General features: G+C 47.1%; 1 protein-coding gene across 1 annotated transcript; it reads right to left on the reverse strand.

Annotated features, from left to right (window-relative positions):
• Positions 1-4659: 4659 nt before the first annotated feature.
• LOC128409069 (E3 ubiquitin-protein ligase TRIM7-like) lies at positions 4660-13126 on the reverse strand. The gene is made up of 8 exons (XM_053379273.1): positions 12600-13126; positions 11993-12088; positions 11459-11689; positions 11103-11125; positions 9984-10105; positions 7873-7905; positions 5556-6524; positions 4660-5400 (listed from the first exon to the last, which is right to left on the reverse strand). The coding sequence occupies exons 1-7, from the start codon at positions 13026-13028 to the stop codon at positions 6016-6018; spliced, it is 1443 nt and encodes a 480-aa protein (XP_053235248.1). The 5' UTR covers positions 13029-13126; the 3' UTR covers positions 4660-5400; positions 5556-6015.
• Positions 13127-15234: the final 2108 nt, after the last annotated feature.

Consider the following 15234-nt stretch of genomic DNA (forward strand, 5'->3'; position numbering starts at 1 on the left):
ACTCCTCTTTCGAGTTAGTAGCCGCCACAGACAGAGGAGAAACAGCCCAGCCCTCCATCCCGGTGCCAATTTGTAGTGAGTTGTTTTGACAAAATCGCCAGCGTCTGATAATGTGCAATAATAACCTCTGGAACCAACTCTGCAAACCGCCTTTGCAAACGTATCTCAGCTAAATAGTATCCAGTTACAGTGGTACCTCGGGTTACATATGCTTCAGGTTACATACGCTTCAGGTTACAGACTCCACTAACCCGGAAATAGTGCTTCAGGTTAAGAACTTTGCTTCAGGATAAGAACAGAAATCGGGCTCCGGTGGCGTGGCGGCAGCAGGAGGCCCCATTAGCTAAAGTGGTGCTTCAGGTTAAGAACGGACCTCCGGAACAAATTAAGTACTTAACCTGAGGTAGCACTGTACTTGCCAATCACATCACAGGGCAGCTATTACCAGCAGCTTTCCCTTAGCCCCAGAGCCGCCTTTCCCATAGGGCTTAGTGGTGCGTTGCCCCAGGGCCTCTCAGGGGCGCCCCAGCAAGTGGGGGGGCTGCACAGCCTCCCCTTTCCCTGCATGCCCCCCAGCTGCGCCCCGCCAACCATAAGGCTGGCGGGCGTGAAGCTTCCCTCCAAAACCTCTGCGGGGATCACTCTCCTGCAACGGCATTGGGCAGAGTTGCACCCCCCCTCCATGGCCGGCAGGTGCAGCGACTGCCACCCCAACATTATCCGTGGTAATTTTTGCACCCTGGCGCCGCATCTGCTAAAGACGGCCCTGCTTAGCCCCGGTTTTTTAAAAATTAATTAATTAATTAATTTATTATTATTATTATTATTATTATTATTATTATTATTATTATTTATATACTGCCATATACCTGGAGGTCTCAGGGCGGTCCTCAGAAAAAAATCACAACATATATGATCACAATAAAAACAACCCAATAACACCGCCCCAAAAGTGCCACATTTTAAAAGGATATAGTATGTCAAACAGGTCAAACGAACACCTGATTAAAAAGGAACATTTTTGCCTGGTGCCTAAATGTGTCTAATGAACGCGCCGGGTGAACTTCCCTGGGGAGAGCATTCCACAGATGGGGAGCCACTGCAGAGAAGGCCCTGTTCTCCTGTTCCCATGAGATCAATGCAGCCCTTTGTCACTTTATTCAGAGAGGACATGAATCAATCATGTGACTCCTTTGGGAAAGCTGCCTGGGGGAAGGGACAAGAGGCAGGCTTCCTCTCCCGACTGACACAACAGCAAGCCAATCAGTGCTGTGTAGAAAGCTGGTCTGAGAAGGGAGAGTTGCACCAGAACTGACACAAGGGCCAGCCCATCTCTGTCCTGCACATAGTGCTTCTCCCTGGAGAGAAAGAAGGGCTGGAGGGTCTTCTCCTGAGAAGGTGGATGCTGAGAATGCGTGGAGAAGGGCTGCTGGATCTGCAGCGTGAAAGGACAGATGAGAGTTCAGGGTCCCTCGGATCCTCTTGGGCTCCTCAATCAGGGACAGAACAGGGGCATCAGGAGGGGCTGTATTCACCTTCCCATTTCCCCATTTCCCCACCTCCCAGATCCCATCCTCAGGACAAGGAGCAAACTTGCCCTTCCTTCTCAGAGACTTCCTGCCCCCCCCTCTACAGCCCAATGCCCCTCACTCCCTGCAATGACCTTCCAAAAATGTCTGCCCGCTGTGATCCCCTCTCGCCTCAGCACATGGGGACGTGTGTGTCTAATCTCTCAGGATTGTTGGGGAGATCTGGATCCGCATCTCCATCTCTCACACTCTCTTGATCCTCAGGCAGGATGTGGCAGGATCCAAAGTTGCGTTTTCTGGGGGGCAAACGAGGAGAGAGGACAGAAACAGCAGGAGCTCAGAGATGAGCTTTTTTTTAGACCCATGACAGAAATTTCATTCCCGCTCAATGCCCTGCGTTCGGGATGATCCACAAGTTCTCAGTAATAATTCTTGAAACCATTTGTTCTTTCAAGTGTTCAAAGCACTTCAAGCACATTATCTGCACAGAATCCTTACATGGCCCCTGTATATTAAGTCACTTTTATTGTCCTCATTTTTCAAGCGGAAAGTCTGACGCTGACAGAACACGATGCCCCAGTTTCCAACTCCCCCCAGAACTGGCTCAGGCAGGCTCTGCAAAAGTTGTGCCCACAATCAGAGATGATCTCTGGATCCCTTGAATACCGTATTTTTCGCACCATAGGACGCACCGGACAATAGGACGCACCTTGTTTTAGAGGGGGGAGAACAAGGGAAAAAAATTATTCCGCTCTCTGCCCAGCGCCCCTTCAGCGAAGTGGCAGGAGGCGCTGCGCAGAGAGTGGGAGAATTTTCCCCCTCTTGTTTTCCCGCTCTAAAACAAGGTGCCGTTTAAGGTGCGTCCAGGCGGCTACCTTGGAAGCCTGGAGATCGAGAGGGGTCGGTGCGCACCGACCCCTCTCGCTCTCCAGGCTTCAGGTTCCTTTCGACCTGCTCTTTGGGGCTGGCGGGGGGAAGCCCACCACCAGCCCCAAAGAGCAGGTCAGGGAGCAGCGGAAAGGCGCAGCGGAGAGGCTGCTGCCATAGTCACGCGTCACTTCTCCAGCCGGGAGAGGGTCGCAGGGGGCTGCTTTAGCCCCGCGCGCGCTCTCCCGGGTGGAGAGGTGACGCGCGCCTATGGAGGCTCCTGCCATAGGCGCGCGTCACCTCTCCAGCCTGGAGAGGGTCGCGGGGGGCTTCCTTAGCCCCCCGCGCTCTCTCCCGGCTGGAGAGGCAACGCGCGGCTTTGGAGGCTCCTGCCATAGCCACGCGTCACCTCTCCAGCCGGGAGAGGGTCGTGGGGCTATGGCGTCTTCGCTCCATAGGACGCACACACATTTCCCCTTCATTTTTGAAGGGGAAAAAGTGCGTCCTATAGAGCGAAAAATACGGTACTCCAGGCAAATGGAGCAAGTGGCTTCCTCACAGAGGTCCTGCATGGGGCTGCACCCCAGCCGCAGCCGTGGGGTGGGTGGGGGGTTGTTAAATTTGTTACGAAAAAGGAGCAATGCTGCAGCTGAGTGCTCCAGATGGCTGGAAAGCCAAACAGGATGTTGATGTTTTGGGACTGTACCGTGGGAACAAAAGGGACAGTCTATTATGTGCACTGAGCACCGGATGTTAGCTCAGAGTGTCACATGACCCTGTACTGGAAGTACATGGGAGGAGTTATTCTCTCTCTGCTATTGGATGTAAAGAGAGTGCAGACATGTTTTCTCTGCACTGCTGGAAAGACAGAAATAAAGGCATGTAAATACATTTCTGTCTGTCTCTCTCCCCTCCCTGGGGAATGAGGGAGGAGGGATGGTGTGTTCTTCTCACGTTTGAGGAGGATCGCCGAGATCTCGCCTTGTCTTGCCGGGAGCTGCTGACGGGGGAGATCAACAAGGAATCCAAGCCGGGCACCTGGAGAGTGGCCAGTTCCTCTGACTAAGGCTTGAATTCCGAATTCACTCTCTCTTGCCCATTCAAGAACTGGGGCGGTTTTTTTTCCTTTCCAGGAAATTGAAGCCAGTGACTCGTGGTCTCTTCTGCCCCCTGCAGGTGTGAAGGTAGCTGGACTTCAGAGCCTCTTACATATGGATTTTAAAATTTTTAAGAATGGTAGTGCGAAAGATGGGAAAAGGTCGCTTCTGAAGTCATATAACATAGGGTGAATGCTGGCGTATTTTCAATCTGCTGTACAGCTCCTGGCTTTCCCCCACTGATCCCATCTACCACCTGCCCATGTGGAAGAGAACTTTTATTGAAAAAAAGTTTTATTCTCATTATTTCTGAAAATTGAAAAGTTTCTTCGCGGGCAGTATTTTATGATCTATTTCTTTTTTGTTTTTTTACTTGTTGTTTACCAGTACGGCATTATGGCACTCTTCAGTGGTTTATAGGCATTCCTAATAAATATGTGAAAATATTTTTAGGTGCTAGGCGAAAACACTCCTCTTCAACCAGGCCTTTGGCTGATTAATACTCTACAGTGTACTAATGTGGGGTTTTTTTTTGGGGGGGGGCTGTCTTGGATATAAACATGGTGTAGCAAGAGAGGTCAGCTTACTTCCCAAAAGGACACCTTTCCCCTTTCTTATTCTATAGAACTATTCCAATAAAGTTTTGAGAAATGCTCAGGTTATGGGTGCCAGAGAGCCCCAAGCTTGAGTCTTCTAGGACTTGGGGGATTTGAATTCGTTTTTAATCAGAATGCTGAGATCCAGAAATGGACCCAGGTGCAAAATACGAGCTTATGAAGGGAAGCCCCTGAAATCTGCCCCTCACTCAAACTGGATTGACTCCTCCTGCAGACATTCAGGGTCGACACAGGAAGGTCTGAAGAGGAGCTACAACATAGAGAGGAGCTTTGCAGGGAGGGCTTTCAAGCCCATCTCTGAAGGGACCTTTGTTAAGATTTCACATTCTGAGTGCCCAGTGTGTTGGACTTGGGATGACAAGGCCCAGGTTCAAATCCTATTTGACCATAAATTTGAAAGTTTCTCCTTTTTCTAAGTCTCTCAGCTCAGCCTCTTCTACCTCACAGGGTTCCTCTGAGGATAAAACAGGATATCACCCTCCTAAAACCCCTGGAGGAAGTGTCATGGGGAATGGATATTATACTGTTGAGTTCCAAACAACACAGGAGCAACAAGAAGTACAATTTTTAATAGAACCAAACATGTTAGCACAGGAAACATATCCCCAAATTCTTTTAGGCCTGTTATACATAAGGATAAGAGGAGGAGATCTCTAAAAATACAGGTAAGTATCTGACTCTTCATTACAAACCACCTTGGTGAAAATGATTTTATACATGGAAATTTACCACACACACATACCCCAAAATTCTCAGGATTGCCAATGTTTTCTCCTCAGAACTTCTGACAGAGGCTCTGCACTGTCAGAGGGGATTTTGTTACATCAAGGCCCAAAACCTGCACAGGGGTTACGTCTCTGGGGTCAGCATGCAAAGGCAATGTGGTGCAAGTCAGGAAGACCCCCCCCCCCGAAAACGCCCCCCAAGCAACCATACTGCTTGTCTGAAGCCAGAGATCTTGAACTTTCTAGAGGTCAGTAAGCAAGGTGGACTTAGAAACTCTTTCCACCATTGCCAAAGACCCCCCCCCCAATGCTTTCTGCGCTGTGGAGACTCTTGTGAGATCTCACACAGTCCCTTCCAACAGTTTTTCCCGGTCTCTCACCCTCTTTCTACTTATTAATTTGTGTTTTGACAAAGGGCTCCAGGCTGAGATCACGGAAGAAAGTTGCCAGTGAGTTTTGGGCCAACTACTCAACTAGCAAACAGGTCTCTTGGGATATGGAGATTTTGCTGAATAGGCTTCCCTGAGGAGTAGCAAATAAAGGGGATTTTGGAACTTCCATCTCCCTGGGAAGTGGAGATCAGTGGCGTAGCATGGGTTGTCAGCACCCGGGGCAAGGCAAGTAATTTGCGCCCCCTAACCTGTGGATTTGCGCCCCCTAACCCTAACCCCCAGATGTTGCGCCCGGTGCGGCCGGGCCCCCCTGCACCCCCCACGCTACGCCACTGGTGGAGATCTTGGGGGAGGAAAAAGGGAATCTGAGAGCAAGATTGAGGCTGAGAAAGGTTTTAAGTGATGCCTGTACATAATTCTGACTTTATTCAGAAAAGATGATGGTATTATCTCTAGAAATCTTAAGTCAAAGTTGGAAGCTGGAGAGAGAACTACATCAAAAGAGGAATGTGATTAGGGTTGCTGTTGTTTCCTAAATTATTTTCTTGCACCTCGTGCACCGACAGAAGTAGCCCATTCCCAAGGGAGAGAAAACAGGCAGGTTTGGGGACTGACAGGGGACCCATTCAATCAGTGTCATTTACAAAACTGGCCCAAGAAGGGAGAGTTGCATCATGACTGACACAAGGGATGGCCAATCACAGTTCTGGAAATATGGTTTCTCCTTCAGCTCAGTCCTGAAAAGGAGACTGAATATGTCATAATGGCAATGAATATACACTTGTCTGTCAACAAAGTATCAGGTTCCCTTTCTCCTTCACGTAAAAGTAGGGCTGGAGGGTCTCTCCTGAGAAGGAGGCTGCTGTATCTGCATGGAGAAGGGCTGCTGTATCTGCATCGTAAAAGGACACCCGTCCCCCTTCATAATTCAGGGTCACTCGGATCCTCTTGGGCTCCTCACTTTGAACAGGGGCCTCATGGGGGGAGGATAACTTGTACCCACCACCCCACTTCCCCAAACCCCAGACCCCTTCCGTAGTATCAAAACCTAAATCACCCTTCCTCCTCACAGACTTTCTGGCCACCCCCACCCCCCACCCCTCCTCTCTTCCCACAATGACCTCCCAGAAATGTCTGCCTTCCTTGAACACCTCACATCCCAGCACATCGCCATGTGTGTCAAATCTCTCAGGGTTGTCTGGCAGGTCTTGACGCACTTCTCCCTGTCTCACACTCTTTCGATCCTCAGACAGGATGAGCCAGGGATTTGCTGTGTCTGGATCAAAAGTTACATTTTCTGTGGGGGCAGATGAGGAAAGAGAAGAGAAACGACATCAATGGGGAAGATGACATTTCTTTAGTCACATGACAGAAACGGCATCCTCTCTGAAATGAACAGGGACTCCATGGCTCTGCATTCGAGAGAGGGATGTTCATCAAGTTTTTAATAAGGATTCTTGAAACATTTGCAGTTCTTTCCTTACCCATAGTTGTGATTCGCGGGTTTCCACTTAATTTTATTCTAATTTCAAATGTGATTTTGAACTACCGTATTTTTCGCTCCATAAGACGCACTTTTTTCCTCTTAAAATCTAAGGGGAAATGTCTGTGCATTTTATGGAGCGAATGTGTGGTCCGTGGGGCTGGGTGGGGGGATCCAGGCTTCCCCCGCCAGCCCCACAAGCTGCTTTTTGGGGCTGGGGGTGAAAAACCCTCTGCAGTTCTCCCCCCCTCCTGCCACGTTAAGGAAAGTAAGTCAAGCGATTTCTTTTTAAAGACACACATTTGTACAGAGGCCTTTGGAAATTAAATGTCACGTTGGATGTTGCCAGTGCTATTAGTCAATTTTTTTCTGTGAAACTTAAGGGATTTTTCTAGTTCATTGTTGTATTTATAAGCCTTTATGCATTTTACTCACTGCTGTTATATTTAAATTTATATTCTGGGATTCTTTTAGACAAGTAAGAGTTTCCTTTATGGTGCCATCTGCTGCACCTTTTCCAGCTCTTATGATTCCCTTTTTGTGGTGTCCAGGATCAGGCCAGACTGGACTTCTGTCTTTATACTGAGCCTTTTCCTCTGGTCTGTGGTGTAATTCTGCCCGGCTCTTTTAAGTTTACTCAAGTTTCTCTTGTTTTAGCAGAGAAGCCATGTCTCAGCTCCAATACAAGACCCCCAATCTTGCAGCAACGCTGGACCCCTGGAGTTCACACTCAGGCAGCCCCCACCTCCCTCCACTGACACCAGAACCCATTTACCTTCTAGTCCCCAAAGGTTGTTGCAGCCATTTTCTGAGCTATTTGTGCTCATGCATTTCCCACTCTTACATAAAATGGGTGGGGATCCTGTATGGCTCAAAGGGATATTTCCCCCTCATGTGCCGGGAGCCTTTGGCTTCACACCACCCCTGTGTCTTATGGAGATTGGGCACAGAAAAGCCAGCCATCCTGGGCTGGGGGCTTCCTAAGAGTCTGCAGGATCAGGCCAAGAGCCCCTCTAGCCCAGCATGCTGCTCTCACGGAACAGATGCCTCTGGGAAATAAGGGGAAATAAGGCATGAATGGAAGAGCTGCAGTGGCCTGGTCTTTTGAGAAGCAGATCCCCTCTCTCCCGAATTTGTGCCTCTGCTTGACCCAGAAATGTACCTTTTCGCAGCTGAAGTCCATATTCCACAGTGTCTGGGAGAAAAAAGGGAACAGAAATTTAGCATCACACCATCATTCAGACAACAAACCTGGAATGAACAATATGAGCTCATGAGATTGTAGCCAGGTGTTGTGGACTACAAGTCCCATCATCCGTAACCACTGGCCATGCCAGCTGGAGATTATGGGAGTTGTAGTTAAAACCATCTGAAGCTCTCGGGGGGCCACTAGGGGCACATCAGAAGATGGCTGACAATAACATCTCTCCGAACCACACGAGGTAATTTGGAGGCTGTGATGGGAGAAATAGCCTCCCTACCCCCCCCAGGAATGTCGGGGGGGCTGCCCTTGCCTGCTGTGCCCTATACCACCCCCGAATTTGAGGGGATGGGGGCACTAGGCAGAATGCCCTTCTGTGGATATCGGCGCTCCTGGACGCTGTCTCTGGTCCGCGCCTCTAGCTGCAAGAACTTCAAAAGAAACGATTAGGATGAAGCGAATGCACATATTTCAAGGAAGGAGGGGGAGTAAAGACTGCTAACAGAAGAGATCTCTGATAAAACAAGACGAGTCAGAAGAACAAGAATTAACCAGATGAAGACACACCAAGACTCGGTATGGCAAAAGGACTGGATGGGGGAGGAGGAAAAAACTTTCCTTTCTTTCCTCTATGTGATTAAACAAGAATCCCCCCCCTCACAAGTCAGAAATGTCGTTTGAAGAACTTAAGCTGTGGATTTATGTCTGTGTGGAGATAAACCTTCTAACCAAAGCATGCTTTAAGAATAGCGTGGAATGTATAAGTGCTTTGGAATGACGCAGTTAAAAATACCGTCGCCATATTGGGAAGTTCTGTCGGAGGACTTAAGTGTGAGAGGAGAAATAGAGAAATAGAGCTGTTTTTATATTGTGGGTGAAACTTCTCAGAGGGACTTAAGAAGGACAGTTCTGTGATTAATGATGGAAAGAGCGCTGTTATCTATGAATGTGAGGATATATGGAAACCATCTCAATTTGAGGATTGGATGAACGGAAAATTCACACAGGATTATTATTGGTGTTTATCGGCTTAAGGAGACTATCAGAAGAGATCATAAAGAAAAAAGAGAAAATATACGAACAAGATGTGATGCGGAAACAGCAAGATAAGACTGGATAGAATTATGAACTTTGTTTGGACTGATTTGGACATTAACGCAGTAGCAAGAAGATGATCAGAATCCCCCTTCGGATCTTGAAATATGGGTCCCCTCAACAAAATTTAAAATTCAGCTTTGTAATTCGGAATTTATGTGATGTGATTTGAATTTATTTGATTGGTCGCTTAATAAAAATTATTTTAAAAAACAACAACCATCTGAAGCTCTCCATGCTAGCTATCCCTGCATAACCAGGGCAGGGGTGATTCAAGGTTCAGGCCTGCCCAAATTTTGGGAGGAGGAGCAAGACCCCCAGAAGATCTCCCCATCAACAACAAGGTCCAGACATCCCTTTTCCAAGACGGGAGGCCTGAGCCCCAGTCCCCTCTGCTCCTGGCTGGCTCCTGGACAGCCCCCCTCCCTCCTGCACCCCTTACATCAATCTCAGGGCCAAAGAAACAGGCGAAATGCCCCAAAAGTGAGAAGTGTGAAAGCACCCAAAGCCTGGCTGAGAGATGGGAAGAGGTCAAGGACAACTTTTTACAGACAACTTGTAATCGTGCAAAGTCAGAATGACCCCCGGATTCACCCCTGCCTTCTGAGATGCCAAGACGGCCGCATGAGATCTCGCAGGAGCCTTTCAGAGCCCAGTAAGGTCTTAAACGTGATTTGAGTGGTGGCTAAATGCTTCGTGGCAAGAGCTTTCAAGCCCTTTACCTTGCTGACTGGAATCTGGGAGGCTCCCCCAAGATCTCACAAGAGCTTCCAGAGCCCAGCAAGAAGGGTTTATACTCCTCTTTCAATTGCATAAGAAAAAACAGTTGTGAGCCCTCTGCATAGGAAAGTGTGACTTCTTGATATTGAAAAAGAATAAATAAACATTCCATTTTTCTGGCACCACTAATGACCTGGAGCATTTGATGTGCAGTTTTAAATATCCAGTATAAAATATTTTCAGCCCTTCTTTAGTACCTCTGAATTTTTCCATGACTCCCTCCAGGAAGGGATTTATATCGCTGAAGTCCCAGATCCTCCACTTCAGGGCAGGAGGAAAAGCCACAGGAGGATCCTCTAAGTTCTCCTTCTCCTGAGACCTGGGAGGAGAAGAACAAAGTCAAGCCTCCATTCTTCCAATGCAAGGAGCTTTCTGACAAGGCAGGTGTCTCATCCTGACAATAAAGGCATAATGAAGACTTGGGAGCAGGGTTTTCCTATGGCAAGAATGTGGTTGATGTGTGGATCTAGAGAACACCTAATGAGTTGAAGGAAAACTGAAATGTACTGAAGGAAATATAGGAATATGAGATTGAAGGCAACGAAGCTGATATATGCAAACTATTTTTTTGAAAAAGTGAGTAATACTGGGTCCTTACGCAGAGATTTTAGGACTACACCAATTTTAGTGAAGCTTTAATGAGTAGAACAAAATAGATTTGGTACGTGCATTTCTGAAATATAAGGAAGTGCAGAATGATTTAGAATGGTTTTTGCAATTAACATTAGAAATGTATTTTAGCACAGTGGTTACATTTAAAAATGGAGAAAATATTGGAAATTAAAGCAATATTTTCTAAACATGGAAGATTCTCAGAATTCAAGAATGTTTGAAGTTGTCTGGAGGACAAGGCTCTCAGCGGCTACTATTCATGATGACTAGGTCAAAGGCAGTGGTGCCTCTGAACTCCAGTTGCTGAAACCACAAACTACCACAAAAATGTGTCGCTGTTTTTGTCTGTGATTTTGTGAAATTGATGATGAAGTTCTAAACTATCTCTGGAAGGAGGAAGTGGAGACTGAGTTTCCCACCTGTTAAACTGGAACATTCATAGCATAATACAGTGGTACCTCAGGTTAAGAACTTAATTCGTTCCGGAGGTCCATACTTAATCTGAAAATGTTCTTAACCTGAAGCACCACTTTAGCTAATGGGGCCTCCTGCTGCTGCCGCGCCGCCAGAGCACAATTTCTGTTCTCATCCTGAAGCAAAGTTCTTAACCTGAAGCACTATTTCTAGGTTAGCGGAATCTGTAACCTGAAACGTATGTAACCCAAGGTACCACTGTAATAAGGTAGGGGTTTTCCATCACTTACCTCTGCAAGAAGCTTCCAATATCCTGGAAGGGAAGAAAGAAAGATGTCAGTGGAGCCATTTCTGCAGTCAGTTAGAAATACTAAGCAGCTGAGTGGCAACTGCTGGGGATCACAGGTTTGGAGAGCACTACTGTTTTTCAGGCTTCTCAGAGACCTCTGGTTGGCCAATGCAAGAACACAATGCTAGAATGAAGAGGCCTGTGGTTTGATCTAGCAGGGCCCCTTCTGCGACCCCAGGACTGAAGCCTTTCACCCTTCATGTACTGTTTTCCTTGCAGCAACAATTTTATGTGACTAAAAATGCCTATAGTCTGAAGCATCACACTCCACCCTCTCACATCAGGATGAGGCCTCACCTGCAGGAGTTCACTCTCTGGTTCCTGAAGCTTCTCCTCCATCTCCCGGATGAGGCTGTCAAGAGAGGAGAGTTCCCTGGAGAGTCTGGCCAGGTGCTCCTCCCTTTTGGCTGCAATCTCCTTCTCCACCTCTGCCATCTGGGCCAGAATACGTTTCTCCTGTTCTTCCAGAAACTGGTGCAGTCGCCTGAACTCAGCCACCATCTTTTCCCTCTCTGCACCTGTTTGTTTCTGCAGCAAAGAGGTTGAAAGAAGAGAACAGTGGGCCAATATCAGGCATCTAGCCTCCTGTTAAAGGATGAGGAGGCCAGGTATCCAAATTAACTTGGAAGGCAACTGCTGACATATTCAGCAGAGAAAGAACTTCGTAAAAACTTACAAGCCCACCCACTCCTTTAAATGGTCTTTCATGCTTTGTGGGAGATCAGACCATTAAAAAATAAACCTCTTTCTGTATTTCATATTCATTGCCCCCCCCCCATTTTGATTCTAGACAATAGCACTTTTTCACCTTAAAGTAGCAATGATACTTACAAGCAGGTCTTGGCTTTCCTTTTCTGTGTTTGCTTTAAATACGAGAATTTTCTCTCTCTCCTTCCTCACATTGTCTAGGCAGCTGCTGATCTGATCCTGAAAAGAAAACAAAGTCCAAGTTCGGCTGCGCTACACATTAACACAACAACATTAACACAACTCCCTGCCCCACATCTCTGGGTCTTTTGCTGAGGTTCCCCTTTTTCATATCAGATGAGGAAGAAAAGGGGCCTGCCCTATACCAGAGCTGAGAAACATGGGGGTTTTGCTATTTGTCCCCCACACTGAACACACCTCCAACATCTCCCCCTCCTTTTTATTAAATTAATCCTAGATGTTGTAATCTTTCCTCCCAGGGGAGTTACTGCAGCCTGCATTCAGGGGGACACTGGGCGCACTTTAAATCCCTCAAATGGGAAAATAAATGTTTATTGTATAAAGTTTCAGACGTCTTATCAGGCTGCACAAGATCTCTTGCTGGAGGATTCCTTTTGGGCTGCAAGAGGAGAGAATACATCACAACATTTTATATTTATTTTTTATTTTGCAAGCCCCTCCTGTCTGCAGCTATTCCACTCCCCAAGAAAGAACCGCTACCTTTTCCCACCTTGTACTCCTGGGACGCCTCCTCTAGAGGAACCACCTCGTGGCTTTTGTGCTCCTTAGATACATTACACACCACACAGATGGGGCTTTCATCCTCCTGGCAGAAGAGCTTCAGGGGCTCCTGGTGCTTCTCACAGACCATCCCCTTTCCTTCTCCCTCCTCTTTCCCCTGAGGATGGCTGAATTTCTTAGTTATTTCTACAAAATTTGCAAGCTGCTGGTTTTTCCTGATGCTGCTTTGCTCCACCCTTTCCCTGCACTGAGGGCAGGAAGCCTCTCCCTCGGATTTCTCCCAGCATTGGATCAGGCAGGATCGGCAGAAGTTGTGCCCGCATTCATGAATGATCACTGGATCCCTGAAATACTCCAGGCAAATGGAGCAAGTGGCTTCCTCGCGGAGATCCCGGACGGGACCCCGAGTGGCAGCCATGGCGGAGTCACCAGGAAGAGGGAGCTGGTTTCGTTTTCTCTCTTTTGCGTCTGCAAATGGGCGTGTTCCCTTTCCTGGAAATTCAGATACGATTACTCAGGATCTCTGCTGCGTTGGAGTTGGGTAGAGCCCCGAGCAGCTTTGGTATGGTGGAAATAAATTTATTTATTTAATTTAAATGGAGTGCTCATCCTTGGTGGCTGCTCGTTTATGGAACCATTTCCCTGTGGGAGCGGGTGGAGTTTGTTGTACAGTAGTTTTGTTTACTATCATCACCTCAGGCTCAGACTACTTTGCAAGCTGATGAATGAATTGCCGTCCCCCTCTCCCGCCTTCCTCCGTTCACACTCCTCTTTCCAGTTGGTAGCCAATAAATACAGAGGAGAAACAGCCCAGGCCTCCATCCTGGTGCCAGTTTTTAGTGAGTCGTTTTGACAAAATCGCCCACGTCTGATAATATGCAACGACCTCTCGAACCAACTCTGCAACCTTTGCAAACTGCTCAGCTAAATGGTATCCCGATATTTGCCAATCACACTGCACACCTGTTAACAGCAGGTGCTTTCTCTTAGCCCCATTTTCTCAATGAATGCAGCCCTTTGTCAGTGAAATATCACTTTGTTATAAGAATTATAAGATCTCCAATATAGAATAAACACTCATGAATGCACACATATCTCAATATATGAACCATGAGCCATTCTGCTTCTCCCAATGGCCCCAAATATTCCTCTGTAGTAAGGGAGTCAAATGGGGAAAGTCTTCCCATTATCTTTTTGCTGGCAAATCCTGTCTTAAGGGCATATTTGTGTATGAATAGGGTGAGCCTGTGACCTGGATTCAGGAACTAAAGTATTTACTATCACCAAAGAATGGCAAAGCTGTCCAGGTAAAGCAATCAGTGACCATTAACAGGTATCCTGACAGAAGGATTTCTGCTGAAGACTGCCTCCTTCTGTGATGTATGTCTGATATTGGGAGGGGGGCTGGTCTTGGGCTACAGGGTGGGCAGTTTCAAAAGCCTATATAGGGGCTTGCACACCATCATTCTGGGTTCTCCTCCCTCCTGCATGGGGTGAGTGGGGACCCTGCTGCAACAGTTCCTTTAATAAAGATCAGGCTTACTAGCCGCTTTGCTTCTCAATATACTCTGGTTGGCCTGTTTTCTCCTTTCGATAGGGAGCATACGGAGTGAGCTCCTGTTGCTTTGCCTCAGCTCCTGCCTACCTAGCAGTTCAAAAGCACGCTGGTGCAAGTAGATAAATAGATACTGCTGTGGCGGGAAGGTAAACAGCGTTTCCATGCAATCTGACTCCTTGCAGAAACTCCCTTGGCTAAACTCTCTTTTACCCATTCGAGAACTGGGGCATGGATGGGACCCCCAGCCACAGCCATGGTGTGTGTGTGTGTGTGTGTGTGTGTGTGTGTGTGTGTGTTAAATTTCACTCTCTTTTGCCCATTCAAGAACTGTGGGAGTTTCCTTTCCAGGAAATTGCAGCTGGTGACATTCTGGTCTCTGCTTCCCACTGCAGGTGTGAAGGTAGCTGGACCTCAGACCCTCTTATGTATTTTTAAAATGTTAAGAATGGTAGTGCGAAAGATGGAAAAAGGTCGCTTCTGAAGTCATATAACATAGGATGGATGCTAGTGTATTTTTAATCTGCTGTACAGCTCCTAGCTTTCCCCTACTGATCCCATCTACCACCTGCCCATGTGGAAGAGAACTTTTATTGAAAAAACTTTTAATGTCATTCTTTCTGAAAATTGAAAAGTTTCTTCGCGGGCAGTATTTTATAACCTATTTCTTTTCTGTTTTTTTACTTGTTGTTTACCAGTACAGCATTATTGTACTCTTCAGTGGTTTATAGGCATTCCTAATAAAAATGTGAAAATATTTTTAGGTGCCAGATGAAAACACTCCTCTTCAACCAGGCCTTTGGCTTATTAATCTTCTACAGCGTTTTAATGTGGTCTTTTTTTGGGGGGGGGGACTATCCTGGATATAAACATGGTGTAGCAAGAGAGGTCAGCTCACTTCCCAAAATGACACCTTTCTCCTTTCTTATTCTATAGAACCATTCCAATATAGCTTTGAGAAATGCTCAGGTTATGGGTGGCAGAGAGCCCCAAGCTTGAGCCTTCTAGGACTTGGGGGAATTGAATTCGTTTTTAATGGGAATGCTGAGATCAAGAAATGGACCCAGGT

Source organism: Podarcis raffonei, chromosome 2 (assembly GCF_027172205.1).
Source record: "Podarcis raffonei isolate rPodRaf1 chromosome 2, rPodRaf1.pri, whole genome shotgun sequence".
Taxonomy (NCBI): domain Eukaryota; kingdom Metazoa; phylum Chordata; class Lepidosauria; order Squamata; family Lacertidae; genus Podarcis; species Podarcis raffonei.

Bases quoted from the DNA above. Each gene is read 5' to 3' on its own strand.
- LOC128409069 (XM_053379273.1), bottom strand. From the start codon at position 13,028: ATGGCTGCCACTCGGGGTCCCGTCCGGGATCTCCGCGAGGAAGCCACT. The intron at 12,089-12,599 runs GTGGGAAAAGGT...TTTTCTTTTCAG, and splicing joins AGGCGTCCCAGGAGTACAAG to GATCAGATCAGCAGCTGCCT. The intron at 10,106-11,102 runs GTAAGTGATGGA...TTCTCCTCCCAG, and splicing joins ATTGGAAGCTTCTTGCAGAG to GTCTCAGGAGAAGGAGAACT.